Source organism: Aethalodelphis obliquidens, unplaced genomic scaffold (assembly GCF_003676395.1).
Source record: "Aethalodelphis obliquidens isolate GAN/ISIS:26980383/991018 unplaced genomic scaffold, ASM367639v1 scaffold4, whole genome shotgun sequence".
NCBI classification, from domain to species: Eukaryota; Metazoa; Chordata; class Mammalia; order Artiodactyla; family Delphinidae; genus Aethalodelphis; species Aethalodelphis obliquidens.
In genome coordinates this window covers 2,569,384-2,586,291 of record NW_020837948.1, presented here as the reverse complement: position 1 = coordinate 2,586,291, position 16,908 = coordinate 2,569,384, and the positions used below count along the sequence as shown (strand labels likewise).

General features: G+C 36.7%; 1 protein-coding gene across 12 annotated transcripts in view; it reads right to left on the bottom strand.

Moving 5' to 3' along the window:
• Nucleotides 1-16,908, bottom strand: part of FAM13B (family with sequence similarity 13 member B) — an 89,487-nt gene that overhangs the window by 54,533 nt on the left and 18,046 nt on the right. For 9 of the 12 annotated variants that reach the window (XM_027096653.1, XM_027096617.1, XM_027096636.1 and 6 more), the window contains 5 exons: nucleotides 16,397-16,609; nucleotides 10,983-11,160; nucleotides 10,533-10,674; nucleotides 4,450-4,545; nucleotides 2,463-2,623 (listed from right to left, as the gene is read on the bottom strand). In XM_027096653.1, coding sequence (XP_026952454.1) covers nucleotides 2,463-2,623; nucleotides 4,450-4,545; nucleotides 10,533-10,674; nucleotides 10,983-11,160; nucleotides 16,397-16,609 — 790 coding nt within the window. The remainder of the gene's footprint in view (nucleotides 1-2,462; nucleotides 2,624-4,449; nucleotides 4,546-10,532; nucleotides 10,675-10,982; nucleotides 11,161-16,396; nucleotides 16,610-16,908) is intronic. The other 3 variants (XM_027096627.1, XM_027096644.1, XM_027096685.1) reach the window with 1 other exon arrangement.

The following is a 16,908-nucleotide window of genomic DNA, read 5'->3' as shown; positions in this document are numbered from 1 at the left end:
GCATTCTTCTAATAAATTACCTTTTTTCTTTCCATTAACCAAGATCTGTTTCTACAACTTTCAATTAAGGAATCCTGATTACCACCAATCTCTAATGATTCCATCTAAAAATGACTGTGTTTGGGACTCCCCTGGTGGCACAGTGGTTGAGAATCTGCCTGCCAATGCAGGGGACACAGGTTCGAGCTCTGGTCTGGGAAGATCCCACATGCCACGGAGCAACTAAGCCCATGCGCCACCACTACTGAGCCTGCACTCTAGAGCCTGTGAGCCACAACTACTGAGCCCTGCACGCCTAGAGCCTGAGCTCTGCAACAAGAGAAGCCACCACAACAAAGAGTAGCCCCCACTAGCCCAACTTGAGAAAGCCGTGTGCAGCAATGAAGACCCAAAAACAAAGACCCAATGCAGCCAAAAATAAATTTAAAAATTAAAAAAAAAAAAAAAATGACTGTGTTGGAGGGAAGGAGGATCCTCTACAAAGCTAGACAGATGATCAAAAAGAAGAAACTATTGGAATCATGCGTTTGAAACAATATTTAACCTTGCTGGTAATTAAATATATAAAAATAGTTAATGAATTTGCTCTCTAAATCAGCACTATCCAAAAGAAATTTTTACAATGATAGAATTGCTCTATATCTGCATTGTCCAATATGGTAACCACAAATCATATATGGCTATACTGAGCACTTGAAATGTGGCTAGTACAACTGTGGAAGTGATTTTTTTTTTTAAATAAACATTTATTTATTTGGGGCTGCATTGGGTCTTTGTTGCTGCATGGGCTTTCTCTAGCTGCAGTGAGCGGGGGCTCATTGTGGTGCACAGGCTTCTCATTGTGGTTGCTTCTCTTGTTGCAGAGCATGGGCTCTAGGTGCACAGGCTTTAGTAGTTGTGGCTCGCGGGCTCTAGAGCGTAGGCTCAGTAGTTGTCGCGCACGGGCTTAGTTGCTCTGTGGCATGTGGGATCTTCCTTGACCAGGGATCGAACCAGTGTCCCCTGCACTGGCAGGCGGATTCTTAACCACTGCGCCACCAGTGAAGTCCCTGGAAGTGATTTTTAAATTTTATTTAATTTTAATTGTTTTAAGTTTAAATTTAAATACCCACATATAGCTAGCTAATGGTTACCTTATTGGAGGGCATAACTCTATAAATTAACAAAATAAAGAACACCAATTTAAATCTATTGTTTTCAAGTGCTCAAGAAAATATTGCTAATGGTAATGCAAAATGGGCCAAGTCTTTTAAGTAGTCTGGAAATACTTATCAAAAGCCATAGAAAAATTTACTCTTTGAGCCTAATAAATTTATATAAGTCAAAAGAAGGAAAAAAGGACCCAAGAACAAAGGTTGTATAGTAGTATAGCAATGACAAGGTACCTGGAATAACTCAAAGTTCAGAAAAAAGAATGACAGTAAATATATAATTAAGATACAGTTAAATAATTTAACATATAGCTTATAAATATTGTAATATATAACTAAAATATAGTAAAGAATGTCATGTAAACATAGAAAAGCACAAACAAAAAGCTAAATCGGGGCAAAAGAGTGAATAACCTTGTTAATATACCATAACTATAATCACGTCTGAAGAAACTATACATAATATAAAAATCTAGAGGGCCACAGAGAAATGTAATAGTTGTATTTAGAAGTATACATTTTAAACTACTTTATAATTTTTCTAAATGACACTGAATAGTTCTTCCCTTAAATTACTACTTATTTTAAAATGACATTTTGCTGTCTGACTCTTAAATTATTTCCTCTGCTTTTTTAACCACCGTTCTGTTGAACACAAATTTAATGAAAAATATCTAGTGGCCTAAACAAATAACTGTCCCCCTAGTTAGAAAACCATGGAGCTTTACAGAAAAGGACGGACAGAATTCAGCAAACCTAGAGCTACCTACGGGGAGTTCTTAAATTCTCTAATGCTTCCTAAACAGTGTCCAATAGTCCCAGCTATGTGCTAGCACAGTGCCTCCAGCTTACCACATTTACCAAGTTTACCCAGTATGCCCTATAAATATCACTTTATACATGGAAAGCACTATCTTAAAGGATCACAGAGTCCTCTCTTTACAGCCTAGTTCAATCTAGTTCTAGACTAGGACCTGGAAATATAGTCAACTCAACCACTGAAACTTTCTCTAGCAATTCTACTTCCAAAGGTTCTGAAATTTTACCCAACCCAACTAATACACTAATAATACAAAAACAAATAAACTTTAAGAGGAAATATACATAAGAGGTTATATTTTTAAAGAAAGGTATAAATGCTAGTAACTGAAAACTCCTTAAAAAGGTTGCTTCTTTAAAATTTTCTTATTGTTCTTTTTCATACAAACTAATCTTTCATATACCATTACAATCTGTGTGATTTAGTGCTTGAGTGAACTTACATCTAGAATGAAATGCTCAAAACTAAAGTCCTTTCAACTGAAATACTACCTTGTTGATGCTGTAACACTATTTGGTTCCAGGATGTTTTCAGTCATCCTTAACTGTACCACCTCTGGCATGTCATCTGATTTTTCTGCACCCTCTTCTGGAAGTTCTTCTGTATGTTCCAGCTTTTCATCTTCCTCTTCTTCCTCAGAAAGTTCATTAATCTATATAGATAGAATTAAATGAGAATTAAAATTTAATGAAACTGTTAACTGACATACTATTCTAAGAAAGACATAACTATTCTAAGAAAAACTTAAATACAACTCATTTTTCACTTCATTTCCTAGGACCAATTTCTCCTACAAAGTAAACAGCTGCCAACTTCTCCATATTAGAGTAAAATATCAAACCAAACATAACATTTTAAAGCAGGAAGTAACGATTACATTACTATATCACTAGGAATATGAATAAGACTGCAAACTATGAAAAAGTCTGCACGTTGTAGTTAATTAACATTAAGAAAGCTTCATTTTCTAACCAATCAGATTTGTAAACCTATCAGCTACAACAAAGACTTCAACTGATCTCTCCAATTTCCAAGTGCACTGAACAAGTGATTTTAATATAGAATAAGTGTGAAAAAAGAAGGGCACAGAAATTTTGCCTTACGGTCTTAACTACGCATTAGAAAATGACAGCTAACTTCTAAATGATTCAGACTGAATTCTTCATGAAGAGACTGGACCTTACAACAAGAAAGAACTCACTGTTTTGACCATTAAGCACAACTCAAGGTTATAATTCTCTTTCTGGCAGGGGCTATAAAACATTTTCTATTATCAAATTGGCTACATAAGTAAACAATCACTCTAATAAAAAGACACAAATATCTGAGAATGAAAACCAATAAAATATTTTCAAATGAGAAACATTTGTTAAGCTATACCATAGAAGAAACTAGCCATAAATGGTCTTAACATTTTTTATAAATTAACACTAGTCATTAAAAACATTAAGCAGTAAATATGTACTTTTGTCCATCCTAGCCAAATGTGCTGGCAATACCTAGAATAAATTCACTGCTACATGTAACAGTGGTGTCTTTCCTATACACAGGCAAATACAGTTGCTAGAGGACTCTCAGAAATGAAAACTTCAACCAGAAGAAAGGTAATTACACTGTGATACTCTACCAATTCCTAATCAACGAGTACTGAAAATCATTAGCCTAAGTGGTTATTTACTGAGAGGTAAGATTTATACACAAAGGTGAAAATTTCAAATGATAGGTCAGTTTTTAAACGGGATCAAATGGAAAATTACTCTCTTTCTCTATCTATGTATTTAATAAATTAGTGAAAATCAAGAATGTATTTAATTAATAGCTACCTGGTAATCCAAGCCAAAAAAAAAAACTGGCAAGAAAATATCATTTTCAGGTTTGGGCGCAAGAGTAGAATATTAAAAAAAAAAAATTAAGATGGCTATTTAAACTGAGAATAGATGAATATTCAGTACGCAAACATTTCGTAAAGTACTGCAATTTTAACATTGTACTGCATTTAACATTAACATTACACATTTTAAAATCAGTTTATGCCTACAGTCAATAGCTCTTAGTAACTACAAAAGCTTTATACTCAATTATACTGAACATATTATATTCGATTCAATAAGCTTTATGTAAATTAATTGACATTCCCTAGTATTTTCACCAGAAACCATCAACTAAGATACGACATGAACAAAGTCTATGGCCTATGGATTTTTCTTCCCACCCCCACCTCCCATCCCCCCAGGCCTTCCAGTTTAACTTCCTGAAGTAAGAATTGACTAAACTGGTTTGGATAAGAGTAAAAATTATAAACTTATATAAAAATGCTCTCCCTCTCACCCCACACTTATCTTCAAAAATTCTTCTTGATCTTTTTCTTGTCAACTTGACCTTTTGCTTATCAACACTCTATTCTGTTCATAAATTATTCTGAACCTGCCCTATATATGCAGCTGCCTCAACTTACGGAAAACCCTCAGCCATACTTACATCTCTTCTTTCTTTGACTGCTGTAATTCCCTTCTCTAGGGCCTCGTGAAATGCCTGCTCTCCAGACTCCAGCTTGTGGAGAACGCTGCTACCTGCCTTCTCAAACGTATAAAGAAACATAATTATCACCTACATCTTCAAACCACTCTACTGGATTCGCAATCATTCAAGGATGCCATACAAAGAACCTATTCTCTAACTCTGGGTCATTTCTCAAACACTCCCTATTCAACATCTCCAGTCATCTCTCAAACTATTAAAAAAAAAAAATCTACTACCTTGAAAATGATCTAACGACCAAATACTTGCATTAATGGGATGAAACTCTAAAAGTAGAGAGTGCTAAATAAACTTTGCTTCCTTCGAGTATCAAAATCAGGGGAAAAATCAAAGCACTGCCATGATAGACCAGGTCTGCCTACCTTTTTAAATACGTGGATAACAAATTAGCAGCATTTAAGTTATGTCAACTTTAAAATACAACCAAATTGTGTTGTTTGAGATTTTACTTTCACTCAATATCTGATCAATTCAGCTTCACAAGTCAAATTTTGACTTGTGAAGTTATGAAATGTTTTAACTTGTGAAGTTATGAAGTTACGAAATCTGCTTTTAAAAATAATACTTTCAGAAATCTGTTCTTCTATTACTTGCAAGCCAGTTATAATTCAAAAAAGTAATAAAATAGATAAGAAAATAGTTACTGGCAATTAGCAACATGAGCCAAGGTAATTAATATACATCACTGTCTCTCAGGACTCACTACACTACCATGTTTATTGAGAATATTCTGTTCAATATGCTAACATCCTCTTTTCTATTCACAGGCAAATCTGCAGAATTCAACATTATTTCCTGGTGTTAATTAACCACCATTCTATTTAATGTAAAGCACAATATATTTTAAGTCAGTTTTTGTAGTGCTTAAAAAATACAGAAATATAAATGCAATATATGTGAGATATGAATATATTTCAGTTTACATAAGGAAGCTGCAGGATAATACAAATATCAGAGAATTAAACCACAATGTAAAACATAATCAAGATATACCCTGAAGACTAGAGGACTCAAGATATAAACATTAGATCAAATTGGCATCATCAGTTTCTTACAAGTCAAATCATCTTGGAAAAGTAGAAAATGAATAACACAAACGTATGCATATTATTTCACTTTCAGCAGCCATTAATTTTATTAAAAAAAATAAACTGCTGAACTAAAATATAAAGGAAAGAAAGATGGCACACAGAATTCCCCAAAGATGGGATTTCTTATGGGTATCAAAAAGCGTTAAAGGTTTAAGGCATATATATCTACTTGTCCTCTTCTTGTCATTTTCTTTTAAGCAAAAATACTTTTGAACAGCTATGTCAGTTCTTTATTTTAACCAAGTTTTTTAAGACAGGTACTGTATATGATAGTTGGAAACCTTCAAAAAATATGCCAGAAGTTTCATGGATCACTGATTCAGGTTACAAATTCTACTCACTTGATTTACCTCACACACACACACACACACACACACACACACACATTTGATTTCATTTCATAAACTGTAAGTTACAATTTGGCATCTTTTACTGTTTTATTAAAAGTTTCTGATACTTGAGAGAGAAGAGAAGAAGGAAGGTAAGGAGGGAAGAAGAAAAAGAGGGAAGGAAAGTCAGACAAAGATAAAAATGCTTACATGAAGAAAATATAAAAAACTTAAGGAACTGACCTATAGTCAATTAATCTATGACAGAGACTTCCCCGGTAGTCCGGGGTAAAGAATTCATCTTCCATTGCAGGGGACACAGGTTCGATCCCTGGTCAGGGAACTAAGATCCCACATGCCACATGTGAACTAAGCCCGCACACCACAACTACTGAGCTCACATGCCTCAACTAGAGAGCCTGAGCATGCAAACTACAGAGCCCACATGCCCTGGAGCCTATGCGCCACAACTACAGAGTCCACATGCCCTGGAACCTGTACGCCACAACTAGAGAGAGAAAACCCACACACCACAACTAGAGAGAAGCCCGCACGCCATAACAAAAGATCCCACGTGCCACAACGAAGATCCCCGGTGCCGCAACCAAGGCCCGACACAGCCAAAAGAAACAAAAAAAAATCTATGACAAAGGAGGCAAGGCTATACAATGGAGAAAAGACAGTCTCTTCAATAAGTAGTGCTGAGAAAACTGGACAGCTACATGTAAAAGAATGAAATTAGAACATTCTCTAACACCACACACAAAAATAAACTCAAAATGCATTAAAGACCTAAATGTTAAGACCAGTACTATAAAACTCTTAGAGGAAAACATAGGCAGAACACTCTCTGACACAAATCGCAGCAGTATCTTTTTGGCTTCATCTCCTACAATAATGGAAATAAAACAAAAATAAATAAATGGGACCTAATTAAACTTAAACTTACCATAAACAAAACAAAAAGACAACCTTCAGAATAGGAGAAAATATTTACAACCAATGCAACCGACAAGGGATTAATTTCCAAACTATACAAACAGCTCATACAGTGCAATATCAAAAAAAAAAAAAAAAACCAATGGGCAGAAGATCTAAATAGGCATTTCTCCAAAGAATACATACAGATGGCCAACAGGCACATGAAAAAATGCTCAACATCGTTAATTATTAGAGAAATGCAAATCAAAACCACAGTGAGGTATTACTTCACTGCAGTCAGAATGGCCATCATCAAAAAGTCTACAAGAAATAAATGCTGGAGAGGGTGTCGAGAAAAAGGAACCCTCCTACAATGTTGGTGGGAATGTAAATTGGTACAGCCACTATGGAGAACAGTATGGAGGTTCCTTAAAAACTAAAAATAGTTACCATATGATCCAGCAGTCCCACTCTTGGGCATGTATCTGGAAAAGATGAAAACTCTAATTCGAAAAGATACATGCACCCTAATGTTCATAGCAGCACTATTTATAATAGCCAAAACATGGAAGCAATCTAAATGTCCATTGACAGATGAATGGATAAAGATGTGATAAACACACACACACACACACACACACACACACACACAGAGGAATATTACTCAGCCATAAAAAAGAATGAAATAATGCCATTTGCAGCAACATGGATGGACTTGGAGATTATCATAAGTGAAGTAAGCCAGAGAAAAACAAGTATCATGTGATATCGCTTCTATGTAGAATCTTGAAAAAAAAAGATACAAATGAATGTATTTACAAAACAGATATAGACGCACAGACACAGAAAACAAACTTATGGTTACCAATGGGGGGGGATGTGCAATAAATTAGAAGTTTGGGATTAACATGTACACACTACTATACATAAAATAGATAACCAACAAGGACCTACTGTATAGCACAGGGAACTATACTCAATATTTTGTAATGACCTATAAGGGAAAAGAATCTGAAAAAGAATAGCTACATAAATATATGTATAACTGAATCACTATGCTGTACATCTGAAACTAACACAATATTGTAAATCAACTATACTTCAATAAAAAACAAAACCAACCAACCAACCTAAGGAAGGTATTATCCCCAAATATTAAAAACACTTATCTATAAAAGTTCACAATAGTATAGAAACCCTTTTAAATAAAAGCTGGGCTACCCAGAAAATAAAACTCCTAATTCATATAATCTGAGCCAACACCTATGAGAATGAATGAAAATCTGTATGATAAACTTTCAAGAGATGCTACTTTATAGTTTAAGAACAAATGAAGGGATGTAATCCACTGTCCATCAATAAATAGCATAACCATATAATTAATCATCTAAACCTGGATACATTTGAGTGAAAAGAGGAGCAACTAGTAATTACATTAGAAAGCAAATATAAACTAGGACGGGCTTCCCTGGTGGCGCAGTGGTTGAGAGTCCGCCTGCCGATACAGGGGACACGGGTTCGGGCCCCGGTCCGGGAAGATCCCACATGCCGCGGAGCGGCTGGGCCCATGAGCCATGGCCGCTGAGCCTGCGCGTCCGGAGCCTGTGCTCCGCAACAGGAGAGGCCACAACAGTGAGAGGCCTGCGTACCGCTGAAAAAAAACTAGGACTACTCTGAGAAAACCGGGATATACTATTACCTTTTCAAGTGGATACAGGTACTATGAATCAAATAAATTATATGTTACATCCATACAATAGGGAACTACACAGATGTTTAAAAAAACTAACATGTTCTCTACATTCCAATAAAACATCACCATGGGGCTTCCCTGGTGGCGCAGTGGTTGAGAGTCCGCCTGCCGATGCGGGGGACGCGGGTTCGTGCCCCAGTCCGGGAAGATCCCACATACCGCGGAGTAGCTGGGCCCGTGAGCCATGGCTGCTAAGCCTGTGCGTCCGGAGCCTGTGCTCCGCAACGGGAGAGGCCGCAACAGTGAGAGGCCCGCGTACCACAAAAAAAAAAAAAAAAAAAAACAACTCACCATGATACACTGTTAACTGATTTTAAAAAATAAGGTGCAGAATAGTGTGTATGGTATGCTACTTTCCTGTTATAAAATACTTAGAGGAAATATTTACTTATATTTGCATAAAGAAATTCTGGAAAAACACATAAAAAAACAATGAGAGGAAGAGGGTGGGCATGGGTAAGAATAGGACATTTTACTGTGTATTTTACCTTGTTTATTTTTAACCAGGTGAATTATTAGTCATTAAAAAGAGGTAGCAGCCCCACCCCACACTCAAAATATAACATCAAAGGTTTTAATATAAAAGTTTGCGGGCTTCCCTGGTGGCGCAGTGGTTGAGAGTCCGCCTGCCGATGCAGGGGACACGGGTTCGTGCCCCGGTCCGGGAAGATCCCACATGCCGCGGAGCGGCTGGGCCCGTGAGCCATGGCCGCTGAGCCTGCGCGTCTGGAGCCTGTGCTCCACAACGGGAGAGGCCAAAGAAGGGAGGGGCCCGCGACCCAAAAAAAAAAAAAAAAAAAAAAAAGGTTTGCTTGACAAATCATTTCACATAAGCACAAAAGAAAAACCTCTAGATCTATATCACGAATTCTAAACCTGAGAAGTCTGAATTAATGTGGCTTTACAGTCACTTACAATTAGTCAGAATCAATATTATCACTTCTTATAAAGAAGAAATTAGGGGCTTCCCTGGTGGAGCAGTGGTTAAGAATCCGCCTGCCGATGCAGGGGACACAGGTTCGAGCCCTGGTCCGGGAAGATCCCACATGCTGCAGAGCAACTAAGCCCGTGCGCCACAACTACTGAGCCTGCACTCTAGAGCCCGTGTGCCACAACTACCGAAGCCCGCATGCCTAGAGCCCATGCTCTTCAACAACAGAAGCCACCACAGTGAGAAGCCCACGCACCGCAAAGAAGAGTAGCCCCCACTCGCCACAACTACAGAAAGCCCGCGCGCAGCAACGAAGTCCCAACACAGCCAAAAATTAATTAATTAATTAATTTTAAAAAAGAAGAAACTAACTAGGATCCTTCTGCAGTCTCAACCATCAAGGCATAGCAGTAACAACAAAATATAATGTTGTTTGAGAAATGGGTTTTAAATTCGAGAGTCACAAGATTTAAAACATTATCTGTAACCTAAACTATTACTCTTTTGATGCTTCCCATTAAGGACAATGTTTGCACTGCTATACTGACTTGGTACTTCAATCAAGAAAAACATTTTTAAGTTTCTGTCAACTTTGTATTCAACCTTTCTCTCTACCTTCTAATTCTCAACCTTTGCCTGCATTCCTCTATGCAAGCAGTTTCTTTGCAAAAACAAAAGCACACTATTCTTACAAAATAAACAATGCTTAATTTAACAGAAGAAAAACACAAAAACGTCCACAAAAGCTCTACCATACACTCTGGTTTCAATTACTTTTCCATATCCAAATTGATGACAAGAAGTTGTTCAGAAAAAAGATCACACTCATATACTACATGGATATATATCACCTATGATTACATATAATAATCAAGAAAATTACTTCCAATTTAGTACTTAAAAATTCCACCTAAGTTTGGGCCAAGCCCTTAAGAGCAAATTCTTTATAAAGCAAAAACAACAAAAACTCCCTCCAAGTATATTTTAAATATTCTCACCTGTTCAGTAATTGAACTCAAATCATTAGATGAAAAATCTTCCTCTTCATTCTCAAAAAACTCATAGTAATTTTCCAGAAGTCCAGCCATTATCCTGCTCACTATTTCTTGTTCTTTCAGATCTTCCACATCTGTGTAAATACTAAGAATAAAAGTCCAAACTGAATTTAGAGTTCTTAAATCAATCACAGGTAAAGTTTGAAGACAACCAATGAGTCACTTTATAGATCTGAGCGATTTATGCCATAATTCTGTGCCTCAGTTTTCCCATCTGTAAAGCCTACCTAACTTGTACCCTGTTCACAGAAATGCTGGAAGGATTAATCAGATCTACTATAAAAAATAATGGTTCATCAAGCAACCTATGACCCTTGGAAGACAGTACAATGATTCTATTTCACAAATATATATATATTTTTTAATCAAACAAAAATTTGTGAAAAAACTTACTGGAAGACATCTGGACCAAAGACAGCAGCCAAAGAGTTTGCAGACCAAATTTCTTCATGATGTGATGCTACATTGGCTAAAAATCTACACAGAAACTTTAACAAACTGTAATTAACAGGTGGAAGCTGTTGCAAGAGGAACCTCAACTTTCTTCCAAATTCATCTTCGTTATTATAATCTACAAAACATAATGACGGGTTTCTTTAATGAAGTAAAAGCAAAGCTCAGATATTTTGCCAGGTTCACATTGTTACACCCATATAACCATTTTACTATAACAATTACAAAACCTCTTCACTTTCTCTACTAGAGGCCAAATGCCTTAGGGCTTTGCATTTCACTTATTAAGTGGAAGAATTTGAGAAGGTACACAACCCCTCAACTGTTGAAGGATGTTTTCCTCATCTATTACTCACTGGCCCCAATACTCTATTTTTTTAAATTCTCATCATACTGTCTCTTGCATGACTGTACCTGTGTTTCCAAATTAGTTTCAACTCTAAGAAGTCAAAATGCACTAGCCAATATCAGTCAACACCAACCACTAATAAGCAAAGATGAGAAGCAATTTAAACAGCTAATAGTATTAGAATGGAAGAAAAAACAAGGAAGGAACAGAATAAGAGACACACTTTCTTCTTTTAACATTCTGAAAAGAACAATTAATTTCAGCAATATCAACACAACTAAATAAGAACGAATTCCACTTCTAAGTTGCTTTTCTCCTCTAAGTTGACATTGTTTTCTGTTTACCAAGTGAATTTTCAACTACCAGAAGCTAGGCCCTGTGTTTAGGTCAGTGAGTTTTCATTAACAGAAATTAGGCCTGTATCAACTCCCTGACTGGTGAGGGCCCCACTTAGGAGAAGTAATTTCTCAGAGTTACCCTCAAAATAAAGTAATTTATTGCTCCAATAGAGAAAGTTAACCCAATTATATTTCATTCTTTATTTTTCTCGAGGTTCTTAAAATGAATTTAAAAATTAATTCTTGGGGGAAAAAAATTCTTGATAAAAGGTTATGATCATAATATTGGCCATCTCTGCAAAATAACACAACTCTAGGATGTTTACAGGAAAGGCTACAGTCACATGAGTTTTACTTAAAATTTAAAATGCAACCAATAAGAACTCTTCGATATTTCATAATATTACCAACTGCCCAGGTACTTTGACTTTATAATTGGTTGGAACAGTCCTTGAATTAATGTTTTTTAGATTACTGTGACTACAATTGGTGGAAATTTTTAACAACCTAAATTTAGCAGAAAAGGATTATTTAAGAAAAATCACGTATATCAACTCAAAAAATATATGCAAGCAATTAATATTATCAAAATGATCACTACATCAACACTGACAAATTCTACATAACATCTTCTCTAGCTACATAGCACTTATCATCTAACATACCCTTGTATTTATTTTGCTTATCATCTATTTTTCATCTAACTCTCCTTACACCCTTTTAGAATTTTTAGCTCTATGATGGCAGAGATTTTTAGCCGGTTTGTTCACTTCTGCATTCCCATAATTTAGAACAGTGCCTGGCGCACAGCGGGAGTTCTATAAAAGTTAGCTGAAGAAGCTGAATAAATACACAATAACTGAAAAAAGATGCTGCCTTGATGAGGTGGTAAGATCGTGGGCTATACTGGTTTTACTTGAAATACTGTTCATGCTGCTTTACTTTTGTTAGTGAACATTTCTAGTATTCAAAAATATTTATACCTACCAGCCTCCTTCTAAAATATTTATGTCTACCAGTCTTCAAATAAGGCAGAGGAGCATTTCCATGTGTGTGTTTGTATTAAAAACACACCTGCTTAAATTTTTTTTTCCTTTTGAGCCTACTTCCTAGTTAGATCATAACCAGGAAAAACATATGTACGTATCAAAGAAGATTCCCCTAAGAATTCTTTCAAGCATTTTAACAGTTTTTGTAAATATTACAACAAATTCACAGAACTATGAACTGTGTTTTCTACCAAAACATAATGTATAAGTAATTGGACAAACTATCATGGGCTAAACCAATGGTTGGTAACATCTGACAATGAATGGAATGGCTGTCATAACTTGCGGGAAAGGGGTACTAGTGCTATCTAGTGGACAGAGGCCAGGGATTCTACTAAATATCTTAAAATTCAAGGATAGCCCCTATACTAAAGAATTATCCAGCCCCAAATATCAGGAGTGCCAACGTTGTGAAATTCTGGTCTAAATAAAGGATCAAACCACACCAGAAATGCCACTTTGCAATGTCCGGCTACCATAGAAAATGAAAACCACTTTTTAAAGAACGCTAACTCGGGGCCTTCCCTGGTGGTCCAGTGGTTGGGAATCCGCCTTCCAATGCAGGGGACGTGGGTTCGAGTCCTGGTCAGGGAACTTAGGATCCCACATGCTGCAGAGCAACTAAGCCTGCACGACGCAACTAAGACCTGACGCAGCCAAATAAACAAATAAATTTTAAAAAAAATAATAAAAAAGGGGCTTCCCTGGTGGCGCAGTGGTTGAGCATGGTTGAGCAAAAATTCAAACCGCAAAAAAAAAAATAAATAAATAAATAAATATATATATATATATATATATAAAAAAAAAAATAAAGAACACTAACTCAAATGCTGCCTCCATGATCTTAAAAGCATTAATCTCATATATTTGTGAACGTCAATTAAAATATTAACATAATAGTTGCCTACAATAAATGGAGAGAGGAACTTTTCCAGAGACCTAGACACCTTCCCAAAAGAATTACTGAAGGATGAGGAAATAGATTTTATCACAACAGGAATGCAAATATCACCTCAAGTACCGCCACACCTATCTGCATAGCTATTAAAGAAACAGGTGTATATATGGGTGTGTGTGCATGCATACATACCCATGCTAATGGTTATATAAGTGGGGAATGGAGGAGAATGGTGGATTTCTTATAACAAATGGGCCACAAGCATTTTGCTTGCCTAAATTCCTTCACAGGTGAATGCTGACGTAAGAATAATTAATTAGCAAGATATATATTGCAATTCCATAAAGATATATATTGCAAGATATATATTGCAATTCCATAAAGATATATATTGCAATTCCATAAATAACACAGTGCATGATGCTGTCATACTTTTAAATGAATACCAATCAAAATGACAATCCTACTGACAAAACAACTTCTGATTGGTAGCATCAGTGAGAGGCAGTAAATTTATCATCATTAAATCTTATCCCACTTATTCATTTATAAATTTTCAATCAAAACTGAAAGATTATCTGATTCTTGGAACTTTAAAAGACTTGTCTACAATTCGCTAACACAGAGAAAATGGAACCCTAACACTATAAAAACAAAACGAATGTCTCTAGAGACACAAAAAGGGCTCAAAAAACTCTAACACATCAGTTTCATTATATATTTAATGACTGCAAAGTGCTTATTAGGTGACTAAATATAAACATTTGAAAAAATTCCTACTCCTAAGAAAAGAAATTTGAAATGGATTCAGAAATTCAGAACAAAAAAATATAGTATTTGTTGAGAGAAAAAAAGAGAAAAAGGTGACATTATTGATGACACTTCATTTTGAAGTCCAGGTGGCACAATAAAAAAACAAAACTGGGCTTCCCTGGTGGCGCAGCAGTTGAGAGTCCGCCTGCCGATGCAGGGGACACGGGTTCGTGCCCCGGTTCGGGAAGATCCCACATGCCGCGGAACGGCTGAGCCCGTGAGCCATGGCCGCTGAGCCTGCGCGTCCAGAGCCTGTGCTCCACAACAGGAGAGGCCACAACAGTGAGAGGCCCGTGTACCGCAAAAAAAAAGAAAAAAAAAAACTGAATCAGGCTAACCATTCCTGAATAGAGCAAGTACAAAGTGAGCCCTATCATCTAGCTGTACAGAGGAAAACGTACATAAAAGGATCATAAAATATCTTTGTATTGACCTTTACACACAAATAAGAGGCATCCACTAATTCAGGCTCGTGTTTAAATTTAAGAAAAAGATGGATAAATACTCTCAAAAGGCAATCCCCTTCTCTGCCCATACACTGCTTAAGGATACACACAAACATACAAAAAGTCCAGCTCTGACAGCGATAGGGATTAAGGAAGTAGTTATAATTTTTTTAACATCACTGAATTTCTGTAGAAGCCCCAATTCAAAAAATTAAAGAGATTCCATAACACAAACAAAAGCCAGAAAAAATAATGTAAAAATCCAAGAAATGTATTATACAGCTGACCCTTGAACACAGGGGTTAGGCATGCCGACCTTCCACACCACTGAAAATCTGTGTATAACATTACAGCAGGCCCTCCATAGCCACAGTTCTGCATGTGTGGATTCAACCAGTTGCAGATCATGTAGTACTGTAGTACAAATTTATTGAAAAAATATGTATGTAAGTTCAAACCCATGTTTTTCAAAAGTCAACTGTATTATATGCCAACTTCATAAATTCTCCTATATAACGAAGCATGTCAATCCATTATGTACACATGAATACCAGTGAATACCATCTGGTTCCATCTGGTTCAAGGAAAAGAAGCATCTCCTCACTTTTTGGTTCTTTTACCTTTCTGCATACCTCTACCTTTATTTTTCTTGTCCATCCCAGCTAAGTCCTAGTTTTAGTCACCACCAAAAAACTAACCCAACAGAAACAAACCAATTTTTTCTTTATTTGGCTTGTAGTCTGATGTCCAATTTGATATTTTATTTCCTTCAGGCAGGTGTCCAAGAACAAGCTTTAGGTATATTCCAAACTTAGAATCAAAGCTGTCTTCCGGTTTTTGCTAGGATGTTCTATCAAACCAAGGATAAACATAGTAACATCACCACTAACCAACAACACTGACTATTATGGGTCATTCTGCCACACATATATTTTTTCTTCTTCCTTTTCCCTCCTACTCTTTTTTTTTTTTTTTTTTTTGCAGTACGCGGGCCTCTCACTGTTGTGGCGTCTCCCATTGCGGAGCACAGGCTCCGGACACTCAGGCTCAGTGGCCATGGCTCACGGGCCCAGCCGCTCCGCGGCATGTGGGGTCTTCCCGGACCGGGGCACGAACCCGTGTCCCCTGCATCGGCAGGCGGACTCTCAAACCACTGCGCCACCAGGGAAGCCCTCCCTTCTACTCTTTGTTCTTGTCTCCTGCCTTTCCTCCTTCTCCTTATCACTATGTATCTTAGGCTTACTAAGACCAATCATAAAAAGTAAATAGCACTACAGGAATCTAAGAGGTTGCAATTCCCTTAACTAGATAATACAACCCCAAAGAGCATATGTCCCCAAATGGGAACTTAAGAAATTAATCTCAGAATTACTATAATTACTGCTTACATGTCAAGATTTCTAAAAGGTAAAGACTTTGAAATTAAATGTTAAGCAACTGATAAGATTCAAATTATGTTACCTTGAGAAAGCTGCATCAAGTGAATATGCAAACTGCCAGGGATAACAGGTTCAGGAAGTTCTTGAAGGAAAAACCTAAGAAGACTAATAGCCGAGGGAACATCTGCTTCCTTAACCAAATCCACCTCTTCTCCGCTGTCGTATCTCTGCCGAAGCCACTCCACTGTCTCAGCATTTCCATTGACTTGAAAAAGTCCTTGTTGCTCCAGACCTCCTACATTAGTTCAAGGCAAAAATTAAATTAGCTTCAACTTCAACTACCATATATATTCATTCTCCAATCAACTTAAAATATTCATACTTTGGGAAAGCCATTCTTGGCTCCCCTGCTTGTGCTAACCACCTTCAAACTACACATCTAGAAACATATACTATCTCTGTCCTGAGGGATATTCTATTTTATCCCACCCCCTTATATCCATTAAAAATATTACTATCACCCCTCCCACTAAGATATGCTCTAAACTGGGCATTTCTGAGTATATGATTTTTAAGTAATAAAGACACACTAAA